Here is a 22,380-nt window from a genome sequence, read left to right on the forward strand (position 1 = left end):
CATTAAATTCTCCTATTAAGTCCTGTATTTTCTAAAAAATCTGAAAATAGCCCTGTACTCTACATCACCTGAACTCCATCTGCAACATTTCTCTAAACCTTTGAAGTGTGTATATATATATATATATATAATTTAATGCATCGTTTAGACGGGGGCAACCAAACCTCATCCTTGATAAAATATTCTCCCCATTTCTATCTCTATTACTTCCTTTCATTTAATAGAGGAAGAGTGCTGTAATAGTATCAGCCTTCATTTCCTCTCTCCCACCCTTCTTGACATTTCTTTTTCATTTCTAATTTGATTATAGGCCACTTTAAACCTTTAACTACTTTAAATTTAACTTCTTTATTATATTTTACTACCATACTTATTTCTCTTTTTCTTGTTGCCCTTTACTGTTTGTTATTGATGCTCCTTTTGCCAGTTCTTTATATTTTGTTATAGTCCAGTATCAGTTTCAGGATTATTAGCTATTGGTTTCAAATTCTACAATTAATTCCATAATTATTAGGGAATAACAGACTGTGAAATGATACATTGCCATTTTATTTCCCAATATGAAGGTCTTAATGATGTTTCAAAGCCATCACCACGCTGCCAGGAAAACAGGCTGGTTCTGATGAAGAAATACGTGAATCCTTTCTTGATTTTCTTGCCCTAAAAGTAGCCTAGTTATATTTATTAGGAGTCTAAATTACTGCCTAAACCATACCCACACAAAAACACCCAACAAGTGACAAGTGACAAGCTCTGGATGTTGTTTTTCTGCTTAACAATATTTTGTGGCATATGAGTCAATGTGTGGGCCATATGTGCGTGGTTTCAGTTATAATGCGAGATTAGATTCACAAAAAAGGACACAGGATTGATAAAACACAGTGTGGGCGCGTAGATGTTGTCAGCATCAGCATCTCTCCGCTGGATGCAGATTACCGGAAGGATGCTGCGGCAGGGAGGAGGCGTGACGACTGGTGGGCTCCTCTCTTTTCTCTATTTTGTGCCTCCTCGTCTCCTCTCTCCTCCGTCCTCCTTTTAAAGGTTCCTTGCTCGTGACCTGGGACTCGATCTCAGCGCGTCATGTTTAAGGAGGTCTCAATTCATAAAATGCATCAGGAGGAGAGAGGAGTGAGGAGAGAGGAGGCTTGCCGGAGGAGCTATGAGCGAGGATGCACAGGTGTATCCTTTGCGGAAGTCTTTTGTACGGCACCTGTGACGTATAAAAGGGGCGTGAGACACAGCTGGAATATACAAACCATTTGTACTTGTGCTTCACACAATAAAAAATATAAAGGTCATTCTTGTCATATTATACCACGTTGTGATTTGAATTAAAAGTAAATATATAAGTGGCCATGAACACTGTTATTCTCATCTGTCAGAGATCATAAAATACAGCGGTAGGCTGTAACAAAACAATGGACAGTTGATGCAGCTCTGCCGCATGTTATATTTGATTGCAAGGATGTCTCATTTTATTAAATGCCTGTTGCCTCGACTCCTCTCTCCTCATGTCTCTTCCTCGCCTCCTCCGCTCGCATCTTAGGTGGGAGGGACTAAGACGCGAGGAGAGGAGGTGAGGAAAGGAATCGAGGATGTACAAAATTGAGAAATGAGAAGAGGGGGGCTTGAGTCTCTCCTGCATCCACGGTGGGAGGGACTAAGACGCAAGGAAAAAACGCAAGTGAGGAAAACGTGGATGCAGTTTAAGAGACCTGGGATGCACCCTATGTGTCGACGCTGTGTACTCGACCTCATCAAACCGCCCCGATCTTCAACCGAGACCGCGTCCATTTTTATATTGTTTGTTAGTCGTTGATATTCTCCAGCATCAGTAGATATATAAGCTGCCATGTTCCCATCGTGCTGCTCCAAGCCGGCGGACGGCAGCGCTAAGAGGAGCTCCATCGCTAAGCTGCTGCTCGGGGTGTTTGTGGTCTACATGCTCCACACTGCCTGGCTGCTGTACGGCTTCCTCAACACCAAACCCTGCGATGGAGGCAGAGGAGAGCACTGCATCAGCTCCTACCTGACAGCAAGACCCAGACTGCAGGTTAGCACAGGCCTGTCTTCCTTATTTCTATACTACTACTTTAGGCAAATAGACAAGACTTCCGTTCAAGACTGAACTGCATGGGCCTGAACATGAGCCTGAGGATAACTCAACACACTGCCTCTGCTTTTTCATCATGTTAGCTCAGCCTAAAATCCAGGGCACATGCAGTTCATACTCAGATCAAATGAAATGAGCTCTGTGCGACTTAATGTAAAAATAGAAAGACAGTATGTTTGTCTACGTTGAACCCCTGGGATGTTTTGGTGATTTACATGATGGAGAAAATATCCCCGCACAGATTTATTATTGTGGTGGTTTAGCTGTAGGATTGATTAATCCAGACTGTTCCAATCTGAGATTTGGTACAAAACTGCAGCATCATCACAATGATCTCTTTAAAGAAATCATTACTGATGTTCAGTAAGTTCAGCCCCAGTAAGTTTAGTTTGAGAGTCGTCAGTTCAGTCATCAAGATAACACAATATATTTGGAACATAGTCAGAACACAAGTCATTTCTCCATTACCGCAGTTGCATCTCATGTTGCTTTTTTTCAAAAAAAAATAGGGCAGACTGCTTTCAATCTCTTCTCTTCTTCTGCTTTATTTTATCCAGCTGAGCGTCTTCACCTGCCTCGTGCCAGACAACAGCCAGCTCAACCTCGCTGTAAAAATAGACTCGTTTGATCCACACTCTACGTTTGAGAGGTGGGTTTGACATGTTGATGTTATAACCGTGTTACACATTTTTATCAGTCAGTTCCTGCTCATTTCAACTACAAGAGTAACACTGTATAGGAAACACATTCATGGCATGAAATTCTTTTTTTACATAGTGGTAGCGACATGGTTGTTGTAATATAGAAATAAGTCATAGAAATAAATAGGACATCAAAAGTTTCTCCAGTCACTGTAGTGGCTGCAAACAGAAGATAAAGACCTTCGACTAGTGTTTGAAAGCAGGACTGTAAATCTCCTGTATTGTAGCTACAGAGTCAAAAGATATTTTATAACTTCTATTATAACACAGACTACATATTGGTGAGTATTAGTGAATATTTATTAAGAGCTAAAAAGATTATGTGTCCGTCTCTGTTTTCAAGGCTGGAAGTTTTAACATCTTGTCTCTCTCTGCTTTTTCTATCTTATAACCTGTCTTCTTCTCTTTCACTGTCTTTGTCCACAGGCGGGTGAACGTGTCTCTGCCAGAGGAGACTCAAGCGAATGGCACCCTGTATGCAGTCGTGTATGTTCACAAGGCCGGTGTTTCACCTTTAGAGGACAGCAGAGAGGTCCACTATGCAGCTCAGCTCACCATCTACATCACTCCCACACACAGAGAAGGGCAGAGAGACACGCAGAGGGTAACTCAATATCTGTCAAAGTGCTTCATATTTCAATCAGCGTGTTACCTTTGCAGTGCATTTTTACGTGTGCATAATCAAAACCACTTTGTCTCCTCGTTATTTGTGGCTCCATCAGAGGTCAAGCGCCCGATCAGAGAATCCCGTATCCCACTGGAGACCCCACCTGTCAATTAATATGATGTCAGAGGACTTCACCTTTAACAAGGCGGGACTTCCCAGTGATGTGCGGCGCTACATGAGGGTGTAAGTCACACGAAGCTTTTGGAGGTCAAAGGCATCGATCAGCCGCAGCTCTGCTGGCTTCTGCTTTATGAATGCTGCTTGTCATGATATTTAGTGCTGCAATGCTTGGAATAAAATACACTCTGTTGGCTGCATGTGAGAAAATCAAGTAGACTCAAACATTTTATTTATTATTTGAACATAGGAAATAAAATATGTTGCTGATTTTCTTTTGTAATATGAAAAACATTTATATAATGTACAGAAAAAGCTTTCGCAGCCACCAATCTTGAGGAAAACTTTGTTCGGAACTTTTTCTTCATCTTCATCTTCATCTTCATCTTCATCTTCATCTACTCTATCTGTATGCCCTGTATATACAGTATACACTGTATATATATATATGTGGCTCTCAACTGTTTCATCTTGTGAACCCTTGAAACAAAGAAATATTTATTTGCAGCCATTCGTCACATGTCAAAAATGTCAACAAGAGAAATTTTTCCCTCTCAGATTAAATTATTTATATCATTTTTAGAGGCCTGAGGTGATAAAATGCAGCAATTCTCAAGAAAAAAGTCAGACAAATAAAACATTTTATGTTGCGTAAATAGATTTTTTTCTGTTTTCCTGTGCTATTACTTATCTTACAACCCCTGAGATTTACCTTGTGACCCACTTGAGGTGTCCCAACCCCCAAGTTGGACACCACCATGATTACTGCTCTGTAGAAATGGATTGGAGGATTATCAATGCTAAAGCCAATCTGGATCAAAAGGAAAAAACAAAACAAAACACAGTCACATCTCTCAAAAAACTACTGTTAGCGTTACAGCTGAGGAAGCCATTTACATGCATGCGTGTTTGTCGATAATGTTTACTGCCCTCGCAGCTCCTCCTGTCTGTAAATAAGGAACCTGCCCCGAGCCGGCGTGTCTGTTTAAATTAAACTTCCTTCTTGTGTCTTCTTGTAGCTCTCAGGAAGGCAGACAGATGATGTACCTTCCTCTGCTGCTGGTTAACGAGCTCAGCTTCAGAGTCAGAGACCTCATGGTAAAATGCTTCTACACTCAAAGGCTGACACACATTTCGTACGACCATGTACATATACTGCTGTATTTTGAATTAAATAACAATTATCCATCTATCTATCTATCTATCTATCTATCTATCTATCTATCTATCTATCTATCTATCTATCTATTTATAGGAGATCAGCAGCAGCACCATCCAGCTCCCTCTGACTGTGTCCTATGAGGGAATCTCTTTAAGGAGATTCAGATTTTGGGTCCATCTACAGGATGTGGTTTATTCTCTGCGGCAGTTTGGTGAGTTAATGAGATAACAGATATCATGCGATATGAGGATTTGGTGAATTATTATTTTAAAGAACATTAAATGGGTTCAGGATGCGGTCTCCAGTCTGCAACATTTTGGTGTATTAAAAGGTTTTGTGGTAGTTTTGGGGACAAGAGATTGACTGTTTTTCATTTTTCTTTATTTGGATATAAACCTTCAGTTAATCAGGAGATTATGCTTCTGTTTTGTCTATCTAGGCTTCACAGAGGAAAACATAGATGAGATTAAAGAAACTCTGGTCGGCTCCAACCTTTACCTGTTAGTGCTGACTGCACTCATCACAGCTCTGCAAGTAAGACAATACAACACCACATATTTTAACATACAGTACACATTAGAAAGCATCTGATACATAATCCTAAGTATTGTGAATTAGTTTTTGAATCCCAGTGTGTAACACCAAGTAATACAGTGTGTCATGTGGGTAGAGCTGCAAGGATAGAAACTCAGTCGATAGAAAGTTAATCCGATTATTTTGATAATCGTTTTGAGTAGTTTTTTAAAAGAAAATGTCTCAGATTCCAGCTTCTCAAATGTAAATATTTTCAGGTTTATTTAGTCTTGATAGTAAACTATATATTCTTGGTTTGTGGACTGTTGGTCGGGACAATAGAAGACATTTGAGGACGTCACCTTGGGTTTAGGGATCGACATCTTTCACCATTTTTGACCACTAGAATTGAGAGAATTGATTGACAGATTCATCAATAGTGATAAATAATCCTACATCAGCCCTAGATGTAGGCACAATGGTGGTGTATTACAAATCATGGTTAGTATAATAAAGTTGAACAGAGTTGTCTGCGGTCTGCTGCAGCTCATCTGTGAATTCCTGGCTCTGAAAAATGACATCAGCTCATGGAGAAAAAAGAAGAGCATGGTGGGAATGTCCAGGAAGTCAGGTGAGAAACTGTCATATTCATCAAATGATACAAACTGAACCTCTTTTATTATGTACAAGTTCGTCATGTTCTTTCGTTTCTAGTTCTGTGGCGGAGTCTCAGTACTTTGCTGATTTTCCTCCATCTGCTCGAGGAGACGAGTCTTCTGGTGCTGCTTCCTGTCGGTCTAGGAGCATGCGTAGAGGTATTTATCAATGACAACGGAAATCAACAGATGAAGCTGGGGTCATTGATTGGTTTCACCTCACGATCTGTCATCTTGTAGGTATGGAAGCTGTTTAAAGTGTTTAAGATCCATGTGCAGTTGAAAAGCTCCAAGCTCCATGTAAGTATTTACCTATTTACGGTCAATGTAGCTTCAGACAAATGTGTTTAGACAGAAATGTGTGTTGCTTTTTCAAAGATCTATGACAATCTCTTCTGTCACTATGTGCAGGTAAACAAGCTGGATGAAGAAGAAAGAAAGACAGTGGAATATGACACACAGGTGCGAGTGTGTTTCTATCTGAATCCTCCACCTCTCTAACAGCTCTGATTTTTAAATTCTGCTCAAGGCTTTGTTTTATTTTAATATTTTGTCTGCGTTTTTTTTTTTTTTCCTCTCAAGGCGTCCAGATACTTGTCCTACTTGGTCTATCCTCTGTGTATGAGCGGAGCTATTTTCTCTCTGGCCTACTTACGTCAAAAGAGGTGAGCTCATCATCACTCAGTTCAGCTTTCTGCTTTGTCACGTGTATTTTGACTTAACCTTTACTGGTTTATATCCAGATAGCACTAAATTCTCCACCTGTACTGAAGTGTTTCAGGGAGTCAGATTCAAATCCCACCTGGATTTGTCTTGAATATTTTTAAGCTTTTTTAAACTTCACACTTTTATGTCTTTTCTCCTCTAGTGGAGAAAATCTACACTGACGAATAAGATATACATAAAACACTTAACTCAGGTAGGAAATATGCACCTCTAATTGTTCAGATATACTTTGTTAACAGTTACTACTCCTGGATGATCAACAGCCTGGTGACTGGTGAGTTGACTTGGATCCACTGACATTTGTACATATTTAACAAGGTAGTTTCTTACTTTAACACTTTTAATCAAGGTGATGCTTTCACTCCTATGTAATAATGTGCTATATTGGCACTATAACTCTCCTCCTCTCTTCTCTCAGGAGTATATGCCTTTGGCTTCCTGTCTATGGCCCCGCAGCTCTTCATCAACCACAAGGTCGGTCTTTAATAATGTATTACTTGCCAGATTATGTGATTATAGCGCTGAGAGAAAGGAAATAAACATGTCTGCCAAATACTGTGTTTCTCCACCCGTCTCTCTCTCTCTCAATCAGTTGAAGTCTGTGAGCCACCTGCAGGGGACAGTGTTGATGTACAGAGTGAGTGCCGTCATTTCTCTGCCTTATTCACAAACATGCAGCCAAGAGCAGCGTTCTGATTCTCCAACTCTTCTGAAACCTTTATTTTATAAAATGCTCTCACTCTTTGTTTTACTGTGAGTTTGCAGGACTTTTGCACAGTTATTAGATATTATTCAGAGAATGATCATCTATATTTAATAGTGACACTATTTGAGTTGATGAGTGTCATTATTGTATCCTCTACCTCTCTTTTCTCCAACCAGGGAGTAAACACCCTGATCTCAGATCTGTGCTCCTGCGCCTCCTTTTTCTCCTCCTCTGGATCCTTCTCGTCATCTCATCAACTCTCCTGCTTCAGAGACGAGCTCCTCTTCTTCCTCTACCTCTACCAGCGAAGGTAAGATTACAATATTTCAAACGCACACTCATGCAGAACATTTTGGTATTGTAGGGACTCCGGTGCCTCCGTGCTTGACTTGATGCATCTATTTTGCTAGTGGCACCTCTTGTCCTTTGACTCTTCCTTGCTGTTGCTGACAGCTGCTTTCTTTTCACCATCCACCTGAGTGATTTTTTTTCCTGAAATGACAGCAGCACAATCCTGTTTTCATCTCATTCCTCCACCAGGCGTTACGCCCCTAAGGCCAGAAGACGAGAGTCCGGGACCCACAGCAAGAAAGTAAAGACTCAGTGAGAAGAAGGCGGTTGAATGAATGCACAAACACACAAAAACTCATAAAAGAAGAAAGGTCCAAGGCACTCTTCTGGCAAGAAGTTTAAAAGCCTTTATTCAGATGGGTGACACACTGAAGAAGGCTCTATTTTAGCATGCACAGGTATTGTCTGTGTTTTTAAGAATTCCACCATGAAATAGCCATCTGAATAAAGGCTTTTACATTTTTTTTGCCAGGAGAATGCCCCGGACCCTTCTTCTTTTTTGAACTTTTGTGTTCCCTACCAAAGAGCACCGTCATCACACTTGTTTGAACTTCCGAGCACTCCGGACCTTTTCTTTCTGAACACAAAAACTCATCTTCGGAAAACAGCGAGGGAATAAATGAACCTCGAAGGAGTGAGACGGAGACTCAGACGGGACACTCGGCCACGTGTTGTTGCCGCAGCAGCTACAGACTGATCCGAGACGAGCTGCTCCGCTTCAGACGCCTCACCGCTGTACACTCACGGTGCTGCTGCTTTCTGCGAGGCATTGATGGAGCGTCACCCTTTACCGCTGCAGTGGTTGAACGTCGCTGTACATTTCACACTGGGATACCTTTCCAGAATTATATTGACAGCATCGTATGACCAGTCGTAATGTGTGTTTGCTTTATTCTCCTCCATATGCACTAGCAGAGGTGTTATTGAAAGTGTTTCCTGGTGAAATCGTGAGGGACGGAACCTTCAACTCCAAATACAGCTCAACCGTGTTGTTACTAGACTTAAACGTCATGGGTTAAGGTCATGACTGACTCGACTGTCCTAACTTCTTAAACACTGATTCTCCCTTTAAAATGTAATTTAACAACCTGCAAAATAATGTAATAATTTTTACATATTGTTTGAACAGATTTATACATACTGTAAAGAGTTTATTCTGTTTGTGCTTGTTCCATCATTTCACTGAAGCTAAACATTGCTTATACAGACTGAAATATCTTAATTAATGTCATGGCTTCACCTTTAATTAATTCATGTATTTTATACACAATTTCTCCAACTTCAGCGCAACATATCTGGTGCTTTTGGAAACCTTGTGATCCTTACTACAATCTTAAATAATGCTCTGAGGTTTGAACATCGTGTGGCTCAGTGACACAAGTTTTATAACGATGGACCGATCGCAGGTGGATCCTGCAGATAAGCCACACGGTCACACCGGACCAGCAGCATGAAGCACTTTTTTCTCTTCATGCAGTGAAGGTAGAGAGTAATCTTGTACATCTAAACTGTCATCAGATAAAGTTTTATTTGCGTTTTGTCATAATATCCACTATCATGTATTACATACTGGGTATTTCCGCTGTTAATGTACTATACATCTATTTAGAAAAGACTGAATCCAAGTTGCCAACAAGTATAAAAAGAGGCTACAGCACTCCAAACTAATTAACCGCTCGCAGCAAATATCCTGATGGCATGTGTTTCAAAAATATTCTCACTAGTGCATCACAAACTATGATAAAACTATGTTACCTGCAGACGTCATAATGCAGAGCTCTAAATCTCACATATCTCGCTGTTTATTGTGCTTAAGCTACGCTGATCTCTAATTTCTTCTCTTTTGCTGAATGAACTGCTTGAACTGGATGATAATTGAGAAATTGCAAATATTTTTAGAGATTATTTTGTTTTTCATTCTTTTAACAATGCATCCTGCTTGTTAACTTTTGATAATATGGAATGTAAATAAAAAAAACAAACAAACTGCCTTTAAGCTTTATTTAAATTTAAACAAATAAGCTACCGTGTATGAACTGATGTGCGTGTGTGTGTCGACACGTGCGATCAGGAGACAAATCAGCTCAGACAGCTGATCGACTGGTTTCTCTTCAGGAAGTGTAGCATGTTGCTCACATGCTTTGTGTGTGTGTGTGTGCTCTCTGCGTGTGTTCTGTTGTGTTCGCACTTCAGGAACAAGTAAATATCTTCGCGGTGTCCCTTTAATGTTCGGGTTTGGCCTCAGGGAAAGAATGTTAATTGACAGAAAATCCTAAAAAAAAAAAAAAAAAAAGTGTGAGTGCATGTGTGCTACAGCAGGTGTGTGTGCTGCTGGATTCCTCCGTTAACATTGAACAGATGTGATATGACAGATATGAGGATGACGTGGCAGCCTGCAGTCATTCTCAGAATATCTTCAATCTATACCTCTTTTTATATTCCAACATATTACCTGGATTTAAAAAAGGTAAATTATTGATCAGTCAGTGATGTTTAGGGTCATGTTAACCCTTGAGTGTCTTGTTTGCGTGTGTGTAGTAGAATTGAGTCAATTTTTATAGCAGGTGTGTTATATATTTTCTGTCCTATAATCCTATGTTTAAGTCTTTGTGGACAGTAATCCTCATTTACAGTACAGGTGACCACTGACACAAGCTTATACAAGTCCTCACTTAATTCTTGAGGATGTAAAATCCATAAATATTCAGCTTACTTGAATACTACAACATCATGATTTATGACATTTATTTGTTTGGCAAAGTGAACAATCCTTACTTGTTGTATTGAAAGGTTGTTTAGAGACAGAAATGGGAGTTGCCTCCTGACTAAAGAAAAGAAAGCCAACAACACTTAAGCTGCTTTTGTTTCACAGATATTTTGCTTCTGTTTATCTACTGTCAATCGCGCGGAGAACGCTGCTTTAACTTAGTGGCATCGTGCTCTGAGATTGACAGTAGATAAACAGAGGACAGTATCAGTGAAACCAAAGATCGAGGAATGTCCTAAACACACACACACACACACACGCTACATGTATGAGATGCCTTCAGTTTTATGCCATGATGGGTGGAACTGCTGTGATGAGCTGCTTCTGTAAAACAAAGAATAGAGACCACACACACACACACACACACACACATTGAGCCTGGCACATCGGGTGTGACAGCAGACAGTTCAGTTGGTAAACAGTCAGCAGCAGTGACCCTGTTACAGTATGAAGATGTTGCTCGGCCTCGTCCTCGTCTCCCTCCTCGTCTCTCCAGGTATGTGGGTCGACTTCAGGCCATTCTGATTTCTCACCCCGCAGGTCAAAAGGTCAGGGGGATTTTCTCACAGTTGAGCTCACTGCTGTTTTTTTTTTAATACGTGGGCAGGATAAAGATAAGTGGGACATCAGGGGCTTAGCCCAGAGGATGTAGTATTATTATGTGTAAATCTTGTGGGGGATCTAGGGCATTATTCTCAGTGACTGATGAATTGATGTGTTGAACAACGCATGAAGCTGCTGAAATTAAAATCCCCTAAAACATACTGGAAAAGTATGAAATCACTGCTTCCTTCCTGAAAAAGTCAGTCTGTCTCACCCTTGATCAAAGTTAAGAATGCTGATTTTTGGAAATAAATGTGAATTTGACAAAAGCTCAGTAGAACTGACTGTAAATGGTTAATGATCAGGTTTTTCTGATGGAAAATTTCTCCTCGCTGAAATAGAAAGTTTCTTTTATGTAATAAACTCAGGAGAATTGTTATTGAAAGTATACAGACCTGCTTTTTTTTAACAGAATAGTTACTACAGTATATAAGAGCAAATGAACAGAATGTGACTGACTGATGAATATGATTTACACATATGAATTATACAAAATAATCAGAGTGGACAAAAACCCATCAGGAGCTTTATTGTCAGGGTGCCTGTGTGGCTGAAGGAAATGCAGAATATACTGGTGCATTCTGCGCTGTGATAGAGAACTACGCTTCCTTCATCTTGACAAATAACATCAAGATAAAATGTGTCATGGGTTTAGATGCATGTTTCAAGTCCTCTGTTGTCCTTATAATTTGTTTCAGTGGCTCCACAGAGAGTTAATGCAACAAAACTGCTACTTAAAATGAATGTGTAACTCACATTAAGTTTGACCATTACGCACTCCAAAAAAAGAAATGTTAAATCTGGTTTGTCCACTTTTTGCCAAACTGTTGGCAGCTTTTTAACATGTTTTTGGTTTCAAGCCCACACTTTGTATTGCTGCTGGGTTTTTTTTATATCCGAGAGCATTTCGTTATAAAATCTACAGAAACGTGGAAATAGTCAAAGTGTTTACTTCTGTTCACCTTATTCTATCATACACTGCTTGCAATTCTTTTTCTATATCTTTTTCAGTCTGACTTCAACTCACATGTCTCTATTTTTACCTTTTTTGCCTCATATCTGCAGTGTTGTCGTTGGAGTGTTATGTGTGCAGTTCTTCTGCCACCAATGAAGAATGCAACATGAGCACACAGACGTGTCAGTCACTGCTTGACACATGCATGACTATCGTCGACACTTTAGGTAACAATGAATGCACAGTATTGCTTTTCTAATCACGAACATACAGAACTGCAGAATTTAGGGATGTCTAAAATGTCTTATTGAATCTAAATGTTTTTATTAATAGTTAGTAGTGGGTCTGGTTGGATTATTGAGGAGTCTTTACTCAAGGAAACTTTGATAGACGCCATTGTAATAAAAGATTGTGTTCAACGTGCTCAAGATCTTAATTGACTTAACTGAAGCACAGTGCAGCCTCAAAATTTGTGGTTAAACCAAAATCTAAACATTAGATCTCAGGCTAAAACAACTCACTCCATCATCCTGCTGTGTGTGTGTTTGTGTGTGTGTGTGTGTGTTGTTCAGGTACAATGAAAGCCATAGTGAAGCAGTGTGCCAGCCGGGACACCTGCAGAGGAGCCGCATCAACCGCCTCAGTCGACTCAAACGGAAACGGAAACAGAGTCGACTGCTGCAGCACTTTTGACTTGTGTAACTTCAGCGGAGCCGAGTCCGTCCACGTACACGTGCCACTGCTGCTTCTGACTGTAGCTGCATTTCTGCTGTTGTCACACTGAGGTCAAAGGAGATGAACCACAGCTGTTAAAAGCTGTGGAAGCTACGAGATAACTTACTCTGGTGCTCCGTATAGTAAATGTAAACATCTTGTAAACACACATAAAGCTCTTAATATGTATGTTTTTTAAAATATTGACAGTGTCCTTCTTGCGGTTGCACTACTGTATGTGAATGCTAATGTTATGTTTAAAAAAACCTGGTAGATTATGGTATATTATGACTTTGACTCTAACTGAATATAGATTTTCAGCACTGTCCTATCATTTATATTCTGAAAACTCAGGGACATGAATATTATCATTTACCCTAAAAAAAACTCTGCTTAAATGTTTGAATAGATTGAGATCTCGATTGAACATCAAGACTTTGAGACCAGGAGAAATTAAATTCTAAAATGAGTAAAAATATAGTGTAATGTCAGCGTAACTCTTACCAAGTTAAGACGACCGTGAAGATGTTATTAATTCTGCCCACCGATCAAAATACTTGCCAGGAGAAGCAACTTCCTGTAGAACTTAAAGTGTCAATTTGTGTTCTGGATGTTTGTTTTGCTTTTTTTTAAAAATGCTCATTTAAAACGAGATACAAGATGGACCACAGCGCTAATGAACATGAAATAAAAACTGTTAATTCTGTTAATACTGCAGCTATAAAACCTGAAAAGAAATAATTTCAAATAAATCTCCGTAATGGAATAAGAACGTGCACAGTCTGATTTCCATTTCAGCATTATTTTATTTCATTGTTTTTTTCCTCCTATTTGACAAGATGGCTGATTTAGCCCAGAAGACAAAATAAAAACCAGTGTTTACTATTATGAGTTCTGTACAATTTACCAGTGATATACACCAGTATAGCTTACAATATACCAACATGAGCAGATTTACGCAACAACAAAGAGATAAAATAGATTGTTTTGTTTGCTTGTTTTTTCTTTTATATTTGTATCCCTATAACACCCGAGGATTTGATAGTTTCATTGCTGGCTAAACATGGAAATCAAATCTGGGTAAAATAGGGTTAAACAAATCAGATTTTTTTTTGGTGCTGTGCAAATATGCTCTTCTCCATACCAGTATATCATGCTATACTGGTACAGTCACCAGTACATGTCATATAGCAGTACGTCATACTCCATGTGGGGTCAGTATTAACAAAGACACAAGTGTTCTGCTGCATTTTCAGTTCAGTGTTTTGTGTCTGCAAGACAAGACGAGTTCCAGTCATGTGGCTCCACATTTCGTGTGTGTGTGTGTGTGTGTGTGTGTGTTTGTTTCCCTGGCGACTGTTGTCAGGGGTGACACCAGGCCAGGGATATCTTTAAAGTGTTACACCTGACAGAAACTGGGACTCAAAGCACAAAAAGGTTCAAGTCGTGTGGTTCGTCTGTGTTCCCGGGGAAATCACTTTGTGACACCAGTGGGTGAGGGGACAGTTACAGGTGTGACACCAGTCTCACATGAGGAACAAACTGGACGATACTGCAGGCGAGGAGAGAGAAAGAGTGACCAGAACCTGCCCAAGAAGATGATGATGTCTGCTCCTCCTCTTCCTCTAGGATGAGCAGAAAGTACGCAGCCACTCGGACTGAACCCTCAATAGCCACCTTCTGTCTTTATTTTTCTTCGCTGCTCGTCAAGAGTCAATGCTGGGATCGAATATCTGCTTGTGTTCCGTGTTACAAACAGTTTTCAGTATAGAGGAAGAAGACCGTGAGCTGCGAAAAAAACAAAAAAAACAAAACATGGAGCCAGCCGATAAAAAGGGTAGACTAAGATAGAGTGCGAGTAGGGAGTTTCCTGTCTGTTGTGTTTACCCAGACACGGTTGGATTCTTCACATTTTGGAGTCTTTAAAAACCTGCTCTGATCAGAGCTGAGGAAGACTGCAGGAAAAGAGGAGGAGTAGTTAGAACGAAAGGAGAGGAAGGTGACAGCAAAAAGAGAGGAGAAAAGGAGAGAGGAGAGGTGAGATAGTCCGCAAGTTTTAATCCGCTCTTCTCGTCTCTTCTTCCGTCTCCTCCTCTGCGATATTCTAGAGTCTATAAATAAAACCTGGTGAGACAGAGGGAAGACGGGAACGGATGGAAGAGAGAGAAAAGGAGGAGTAACGGAGGGTGAGAGGCCGCCTTTATTGTAAATTTTCTTGAAGCATCCGCCTACAACCGCAGAAGCTGAATGGTTTTATCTGCTCACTGATGCATGGCAACGTGGAGGTATTTCAAACTGAGGAAGGAGTTTCACATCCAGGGAACCAAATCTCATGATGTCAACCAACGCACTGACATGGCTGCTGGCTCATCTTCAGTCCTCTCCCTCTGGATTCTGCTTATATGGGTGCTGTGAAGGTTCGTACAGATATGTTGCAGATCAAACGGAGTCCAATCAGCTTCTGATGGCTTTTCTTAAAAGTTGTATTCCGCTCAATTACAGGCCAATGTCAGCAAATCCAGACCTACTGTAACCACTCATTATTATATTCCAGTCCAAAGAGAGTGAAGCTGCCAAGTCCCTGATTCAGGAATAGTTTTTGCTCTGTTCTTAGTACTAAGAAAGTCACAGTGGTGGAGAGTTTAATCCCAAATGAACTGATTACCTCGGCGTACACAGGATTCAACAACTAATGATTCTTCACAGACTTGTTGTCAAAATATCAGACACCACTGTTTTCTCCTTTTGTTGTAAAGCTGTCGGCTCCATCAACTCTCACGTGTCAGGAGTAACGGCTGACGTCACTAATCCAGGAGTCTTTAGTTCTCCACTAACAGTAACCACATTGAGTCCGTGTGTCAAATAACAGACCGGCTCAGCTGATGTGTGGCTAGTGCGGGCGGGAGTGGGCCATCATCTTGAGCCGAGATTGGTCAATGACGTCCAGCAGATTCTTGGCGTCGACGGCGAGAGCGTGAGCCGCTGTCAGCATCTGCTTCTTATAGTCCTGCTGAAGACTAGAGCACAAAACACGCAACATTACTTACACGACAGATTCTTACTCATGAGCAGATGAATAGAACATTAAAACGACAGTGTGCAGAATTGCAGTAGCATTTAGATAGTCTCTGTGGCAGACAGCTATGCACAGTCTTCATCAGAATAATGAGAAAGATGCTATAATCCATCATTCTAGTTAGTGGCTTTAATTTATGCAGTCATTGTGTATTGAGCTCTGAGCACTCAACAATGTACCTGAATGCCTCCTCTGTAGTCATTTGCCGTTGCTGCTGCTGATCTGCTAAACGTGCTGCTAATGCTACGCTTTCTGTCTAGACATAGGGTAAGAGTGTCCATTCATGATTCAAAGCTTTGTTTTCGCTGTCTACTTGGCAGCTGGTGTTTAGTTGGCAGAGCCATGAAGCTCTGCCCTGCCCCTGCACAGAGTGGAGCGGCTCATTGATTGCTGGTTTATTCAAAGTTTATTAATATGAAATGTTATCATGTGTCCAAACTGCACCAAATTCGACACCATGCTCCCTTGGGTCACCAGGCAAACACCTGTGTGTGGAGACGACCGGATGAACGGTTCAAGAGATACGCGAAGGACACACATAGCGACAATGAATCCTTCCTTTAGTACAGAGATATTTCTCAGTCTGTTACCAAATTTATTAGCATCCCTTAATGGAATAATAATGTATCCTGTGAATAAGAACAAAGACAGTAGGTGTCTTTTACATGCATGTTGTGTGATGTCTTCAAAGATGAGTCAGTGAAATTAAACCATTTATAGTATATTGTGATGTTGTTAGTATGTGTACCCACCTGGTCATCACATATTGTTGGGCTAACTTCATCTTTCCAATCAGTTCTGCCAAATCAGAGTTCAAAAGCTTTTGTGCCATCTCGATCTGTGAAAAAAAACCCAAAACAACAGAGCATAAAATACTGAGCTGACAGAATAAAACACACGACACAAGATAGATTATAAACACAGATGACGCGTGTGTGAGTATATGTATTTGGTTAGTGAGAGTGTGTTTTTACCTCTCTGTGTGTACTGGCTGGAAGTTGCGGTAGAGTCTCATCTACTGTGGCCAATAACGTCCTCAATGCCAGACCCACATCCTGAAAACACACACACACACACACACACGTTATTTCTCAGAGCAGGAGGAGTTAAACTAAATATTAAAAAAATATATTACAAGGTGTTTCAAAAAAATATCCTGTATGTAAACTTAAAAAACACATGAAAAAGTGATTTAGAAAACACCAGTAACCATTCATTAGAATTCAGATTATATTTCCTACAATATAGAACAGCAGAAATAAACAACAATGTCAGCTTCAATGACTCATGAGGAGACTTTAATTACTAAATCACTAGTGAGGTCAGGGGTCAGATCTGTCTGGATAACAGATGAATCACCAATCAATATCAGAACTCTGCCCTCTGAAAACTGAAAATATATGAAATCATATAAAACTGTATAAACTGCACTTGATGCTTTTATGTGTTTAAACTCAAAGTTCAATCAGTAGTGAGCAGAACAGCAACACTGACTTTTTTGCTCTTGTGCCTTGGTTACCTTGACCATGGGAACGTATTCCTCTGGGGGAGCTGGTTGAATCTTGCTCGACATCTCGATCACAGCTTTGACCAACCCCGTCACGTTCTCGTACACCTTGTCATTAGATCGATCCAGATTGGCGGTGGGAGGCGGGCTTATCTCTTGGGGCTGCAGCTGAACGACGAAAGGACAAAAAGCAATGAGTGGCAGGTTTTAATGTGTGAACAAAGACCTGCAGAGCTGAGTGGGGAACGACACAGAGGACGAGTTGATGAAAATGTGGATGAAAACAATTAACTTCCTACTAACACAGTTACCTGTAAACATCCAGCACAATTATAGAGACATACAAGAATCATGTTTGTGTTTAACTAAGGATCATTTGTCACTTTGCACATCTGGTGGTGGTAGAAAGTGGGATCATTTCCACTTAGACAACACTACTTTTAAAATAGTTTTCAGATGAAAAAGAAAAGCTACTACTGCAGAGAACAGTAACCTCGCAAAGAAAAAACTGTGTGAAAGAGTAAATGAATAAATAAGTGATGGATGAATGAACGGATATGTGAGGAGGTTATCTACATCTATGACATGCTCCAGCTGTCAGTAGACAGACGTTATTGAACATAGTTCTATATTCTGACCACTAGATGGCGGTAACACACTGCCACCACCACATATTTATATTAATCATGATAATTTAATTCAAAACTTACAAGGCACGACTCTCACCTTGAAACAGACTAATGACTAATTCTGTCTGTGTTTTCAACATCTTGTCTGAACACTCTGCTCTGCGTCTGGCTCACTGACCTCACCTGACTCGATTGCCTTTGTACTTCCACTTGCTTTCTTCGAATCCATCTGTGCTGCTAAATGAACTTTGCAGCACTATAAAATGTTATTGTTTGTACGTACTTTTCTTCCTCTCAATCCCACTGTTCCCACCCCTCATTCCAGTAATAAACTACATTTTCACAATCAGTCACAGACTGTTAAATCTAAAGAAAATAAAACAAAAATGTATCACAAAACACACTTATTCTTCCACAAGAATGCGGACAGAATGTGTTTGACATGGAATAGAGAATAGAGGTTGCTAGTTTTTCACTCTAGCACAGAAAACTGAATAATAAGTGCGTAATTAGTTCAAAAACTCTTCTAGTGTGATTTAAACAAATTAATTCTGCAGGATTTCCAGTGTGATCGACGGTATAATATTGTTAGTGTAAGAAAATAAACAAAATCATTTTAGATTTGCGTGTTAGCTTTAGGAGGAAAAACAACACAATTGAATCAAGAAACTAGACTGATATCTATACAACAAAGAGATCTGCAGGGATGAAATATGAAATGCGTTGATATGCTCACAGAATTTCTTTACACTGCTAAATTACAGAAGAAAGAAGAGCGCAAAATGAATCAAAGTGTGATTAACTAGGAGACAAGACGCACAGTAAACACACACAGACAGTGTGCTGCTTACCCGCCAGGGCTAGGGTCAACAGTAAGGCAGAGTGCAGGAGGAGGAGGAGGAGGAGGAAGAGGAGGAGGGGGAGGAGGGGAAGGAGAGAGGGAGCAGCCAAACGAAAAGAGGAAAAAAGGAAAATATTAATGCTCTAAGCATTCAAAAACATGCAATGTGTATACGTGGTAAATGTTGTGTGTGTACATGTGTAAAGCTGTTCTTATGGGTGGCATTTATTTCTATATATTCATAAGTGTGTGTTTTTATATCTGTATGCATATACTGGTATGTGAGCAGATGTTATTTTTGGGGGGTTTGTGTGTCACTGTGTGTGTGAGTGTGTAAGTACCTTCACACCGTCGTTGTAACTGTCCCCGGTGTTTAGACAGGCCAGACTGCCCACTTGGCTCTGGGCCCCAGGTCTGGGGGGTTTCTTTGGGGGGGCTGCATGCTCTGCAGGACACAACATGTGAAAGTGAGCATGATTTCTCCTTAAAGTTTTACAGTCTCATACAAAATTCTCTCAACAGTTCATTTTAAGAGTCTGCACACTGTGGTAGCTCACATCAACGTGAGCATCGGGCTGCAAAAATATCAGTCTTTAAATGTCTTGTTTTGTCTGACCAATGGTCCAAAACCCAAAGATTCAATTGAAAATGATATAAAACAGAAGCTGGAAAGCAAATATTTGGCATTTTTGCACGATAAAACAACTGAAAGTTATTATTAAAATTGTTGCCAATTAATTTTCTGCAGATTGATCAAAGAGACTAATTGTTTCAATTCTACATCAGTCAATTAAATAATCAAAACATGAGGAAAAATGATTTTGAGTACAAAGAAAACATAAAGATCCTGATGTAAAAACATGTTATCTGACAGTCAAACTCTCTCCTCTCTGCAAAGCTATTTTAAGCTACATGTTTTTCTATTTTCTCTGTACTCGGCTGTTTGCAGGGTTGGTATATTTACGCTTCAAGCGCACAACCTATTGAGCCTGACATGCAGTCTGGGTCCATATAAACAGAGGTTGGTTTGCTCGCTAGCAGGCCAATAAGCTGCAGAGTTCACGATCAGATCTGTCATATTGTGGCAACAGACTGTTCACTCTGCAGGCAGACACTGACACGCACACACTGACACTGTATCTGCTGTGCAACAGACAGAAACAGTCGCAGAGGGAGAATCAGTATCTGTGTACAAAGAGTGAACAGAGTTATGTATGACATATGTTTGGAGATTAAGGGACAGAAAGAGAAAAAAGAATACAGCAGTAGTGGTCATGTGACTGTAATTCAAGGGTTACAGGCCTGTCTATTACCTGGTTTGCCAACGGGCTGGTATATGTGCTGGTTTCCTGTCTGCACAAACAAACACAACAACAAAACATTGGGTTAGCAAGTGCTCACACATAATCAGAAGCTTGACAGGAAATTAAAACTTTGCAGGCAAAAAAAACCCAGCTTGCTCTAAAAAAAAAAAAAATGTAGGGAATCCAATTTAATTTTCTTGTCACACGACACAGAGTTTCAGTTTGTTCTTGTAAAACCCGGCGAGTTCACAGCCGTCTCCAGGCGAGAGGCTGTTTCTGTTTTCAGTGGTGTGTGGTCTACTTCTGTGTTAACAAAAATATTCTGTTTGGCTACAAAGGGATAACAAAAAAAAATTGGCATTTCCTTTGTTAGTGTTACCCTCTCAAAACCGGAAAAAAAAAAACCCTGCTGCGTGTATTTATAATTTGATGGTTGTGAAAATACAATGATGCCACAAACTCTCTAGTGCTGCCAGGCATGTTACATATTTACTTTGTTGCATTATTACTGAATCTTTGTTGTTCTCTCAGTGTGAGAAAACAGCACAGAGGGCTAAGGAAGCCTCGATGCCATCGGAGTATTGCGGTCTGACAACCACCAACACCCAAAAATACTCTACAACAGCATTTTACACACACACACACACACACACAGACAGACACACATACAAACGAGGGAGATTTTCCCACCACAAACCACAGCCATTCAATGGGAGGAGGATAAGCAGTGAGATGAATTACAGAGACAGAAATATCTGTCTTGCCCATGGCAACTTCAGACTGCTACAACAACTTCTGCTGCAACAACATCAACATAAAACTTGATGTTCAGTTGTTGAGATTCCAACTCTGGGATTTAGTCACAACTACTTCATTTTGTTCCAGGATAACGATACCTTAATATCAGGAAAGCCTTCAAGATGAAGTTAACTTTCAACACAACCGGTGCTTAAAAGATGTTCAAGTTGTTACACGCAGATTATGAGCATTATGTTTTACTGCAAATTATTTCACGCTTACATCACAGCAATTTTTTAAAAAATGATGAAGTTAGCTCCCTCCAGTGATTAGTCACAAATGTGAAAGCCAAGAAAATGTTTCTTCTCTCACAGACATAAAAACTTTAACATGTTCACAAAGATGGATGTGACAAGGGCTGCAGCTAACGTTTATTTGCATTATCATTTAGTCTGATGATTATTTTCTAAATTTTTCGGAAAATGGGAACAAAATAATAATAAATGTTCCCCTTTATTTATTTACTTTTTTTTAAAAAATTGCAGATTCAGTCCAAAAGCCAAAGCTATTTATAATTTTCTACAACATAATACAAAGGAAGCAACAAACTATTACAACTGAGAAGCAGGAACAGGGGAACATTAAGAATTTTTAGCTTCAAAAAGAAGTTAAACTATTACGTCACCAATTATCGATTGCAAAAATAGTTGCTACTCGTTTTAAACTCTAAATGTAACACTTTGACGTTTAGAGAAAGTACTTAATCTGGATCTTTAATCAACAACCTTTATTGTGTGAACATGTTGGAAATAATATCCTGTTTAAGTGTGTAAGACAAATACCTCTGGCTGCAACTACTACTTTAAGATACTTTAAGATTTCTACTCCGATGTGGCTTTTCACACTCTGAATGTTTTAACAGTGTTTTCTCGGTGTGTAATTACAGATGAACAGATTTAGGTAGAGCCTGGTAAACTATAGACTACCTCACAGTGGGGACAGAGAGAGAAGTAAACATGGCTGTTTTGTTTTCTTATTCTATTAATAACCAGTGATACTATGGGAATCCATTGACCCCTCATTGCTGACCCCGCTCCCAACGGGTCACTTCCTGTCCCTGGATCAATCCCCTCGGCTCTAATCAAAACATACACACACACACTGCAGCCAAAGGGTCCAACCAGAATGTGAACTTCCGTCAACGTTTTCTTTATCTGACATCCTCCTCTCTTAAAAACACAAACAGTTCAGAAAAACAACTTTCTTCTATTTCAAGATGCTCATGCTGAGTGGGAGGAAGGGGATCATGATTTTGACTGAAAATCAGAGAGGGGCTGAGTGAAGTACAGTTATTTCAGTCTGGTCTGGTCTGAGTGACACCTTAGACCCCAACTAACAGTGAGATGAATGGAGACAGAATATAGCTGCAGTAAAAAAGAAAGGAGTAGCTTACTGGTGGCTGGAGTCCACTCTCTTCTCTGTCCAGACTCCCTCTAGAACTTCTGGTGTCTGGTTTCTAAACACACACACATAA

At 40.0% G+C, this 22,380-nt stretch overlaps 2 protein-coding genes across 13 annotated transcripts in view; one reads left to right on the plus strand and one right to left on the minus strand.

Annotated features, from left to right (window-relative positions):
• The first annotated feature begins 1,434 nt into the window (after window positions 1-1,434).
• Window positions 1,435-9,699, plus strand: LOC137191716 (lipid scramblase CLPTM1L-like). The gene is made up of 17 exons (XM_067602036.1): window positions 1,435-2,053; window positions 2,671-2,762; window positions 3,241-3,418; window positions 3,537-3,664; window positions 4,618-4,696; window positions 4,854-4,971; window positions 5,200-5,294; window positions 5,820-5,904; window positions 5,988-6,088; window positions 6,170-6,229; window positions 6,341-6,391; window positions 6,512-6,594; window positions 6,895-6,929; window positions 7,074-7,129; window positions 7,248-7,292; window positions 7,538-7,671; window positions 7,902-9,699. The coding sequence occupies exons 1-17, from the start codon at window positions 1,853-1,855 to the stop codon at window positions 7,966-7,968; spliced, it is 1,608 nt and encodes a 535-aa protein (XP_067458137.1). The 5' UTR covers window positions 1,435-1,852; the 3' UTR covers window positions 7,969-9,699.
• Window positions 9,700-13,537: 3,838 nt separating this feature from the next.
• Window positions 13,538-22,380, minus strand: part of LOC137191719 (focal adhesion kinase 1-like) — a 65,385-nt gene continuing 56,542 nt past the window's right edge. For all 12 annotated transcript variants that reach the window (XM_067602046.1, XM_067602041.1, XM_067602047.1 and 9 more), the window contains 7 exons: window positions 22,300-22,362; window positions 20,118-20,157; window positions 19,146-19,249; window positions 17,347-17,502; window positions 16,802-16,882; window positions 16,580-16,665; window positions 13,538-15,768 (listed from right to left, as the gene is read on the minus strand). In XM_067602046.1, coding sequence (XP_067458147.1) covers window positions 15,642-15,768; window positions 16,580-16,665; window positions 16,802-16,882; window positions 17,347-17,502; window positions 19,146-19,249; window positions 20,118-20,157; window positions 22,300-22,362 — 657 coding nt within the window. In that variant the 3' untranslated portion in view covers window positions 13,538-15,641. The remainder of the gene's footprint in view (window positions 15,769-16,579; window positions 16,666-16,801; window positions 16,883-17,346; window positions 17,503-19,145; window positions 19,250-20,117; window positions 20,158-22,299; window positions 22,363-22,380) is intronic.

The sequence above is a fragment of the Thunnus thynnus genome, chromosome 10 (genome assembly GCF_963924715.1).
Source record: "Thunnus thynnus chromosome 10, fThuThy2.1, whole genome shotgun sequence".
Lineage (NCBI taxonomy): Eukaryota > Metazoa > Chordata > Actinopteri > Scombriformes > Scombridae > Thunnus > Thunnus thynnus.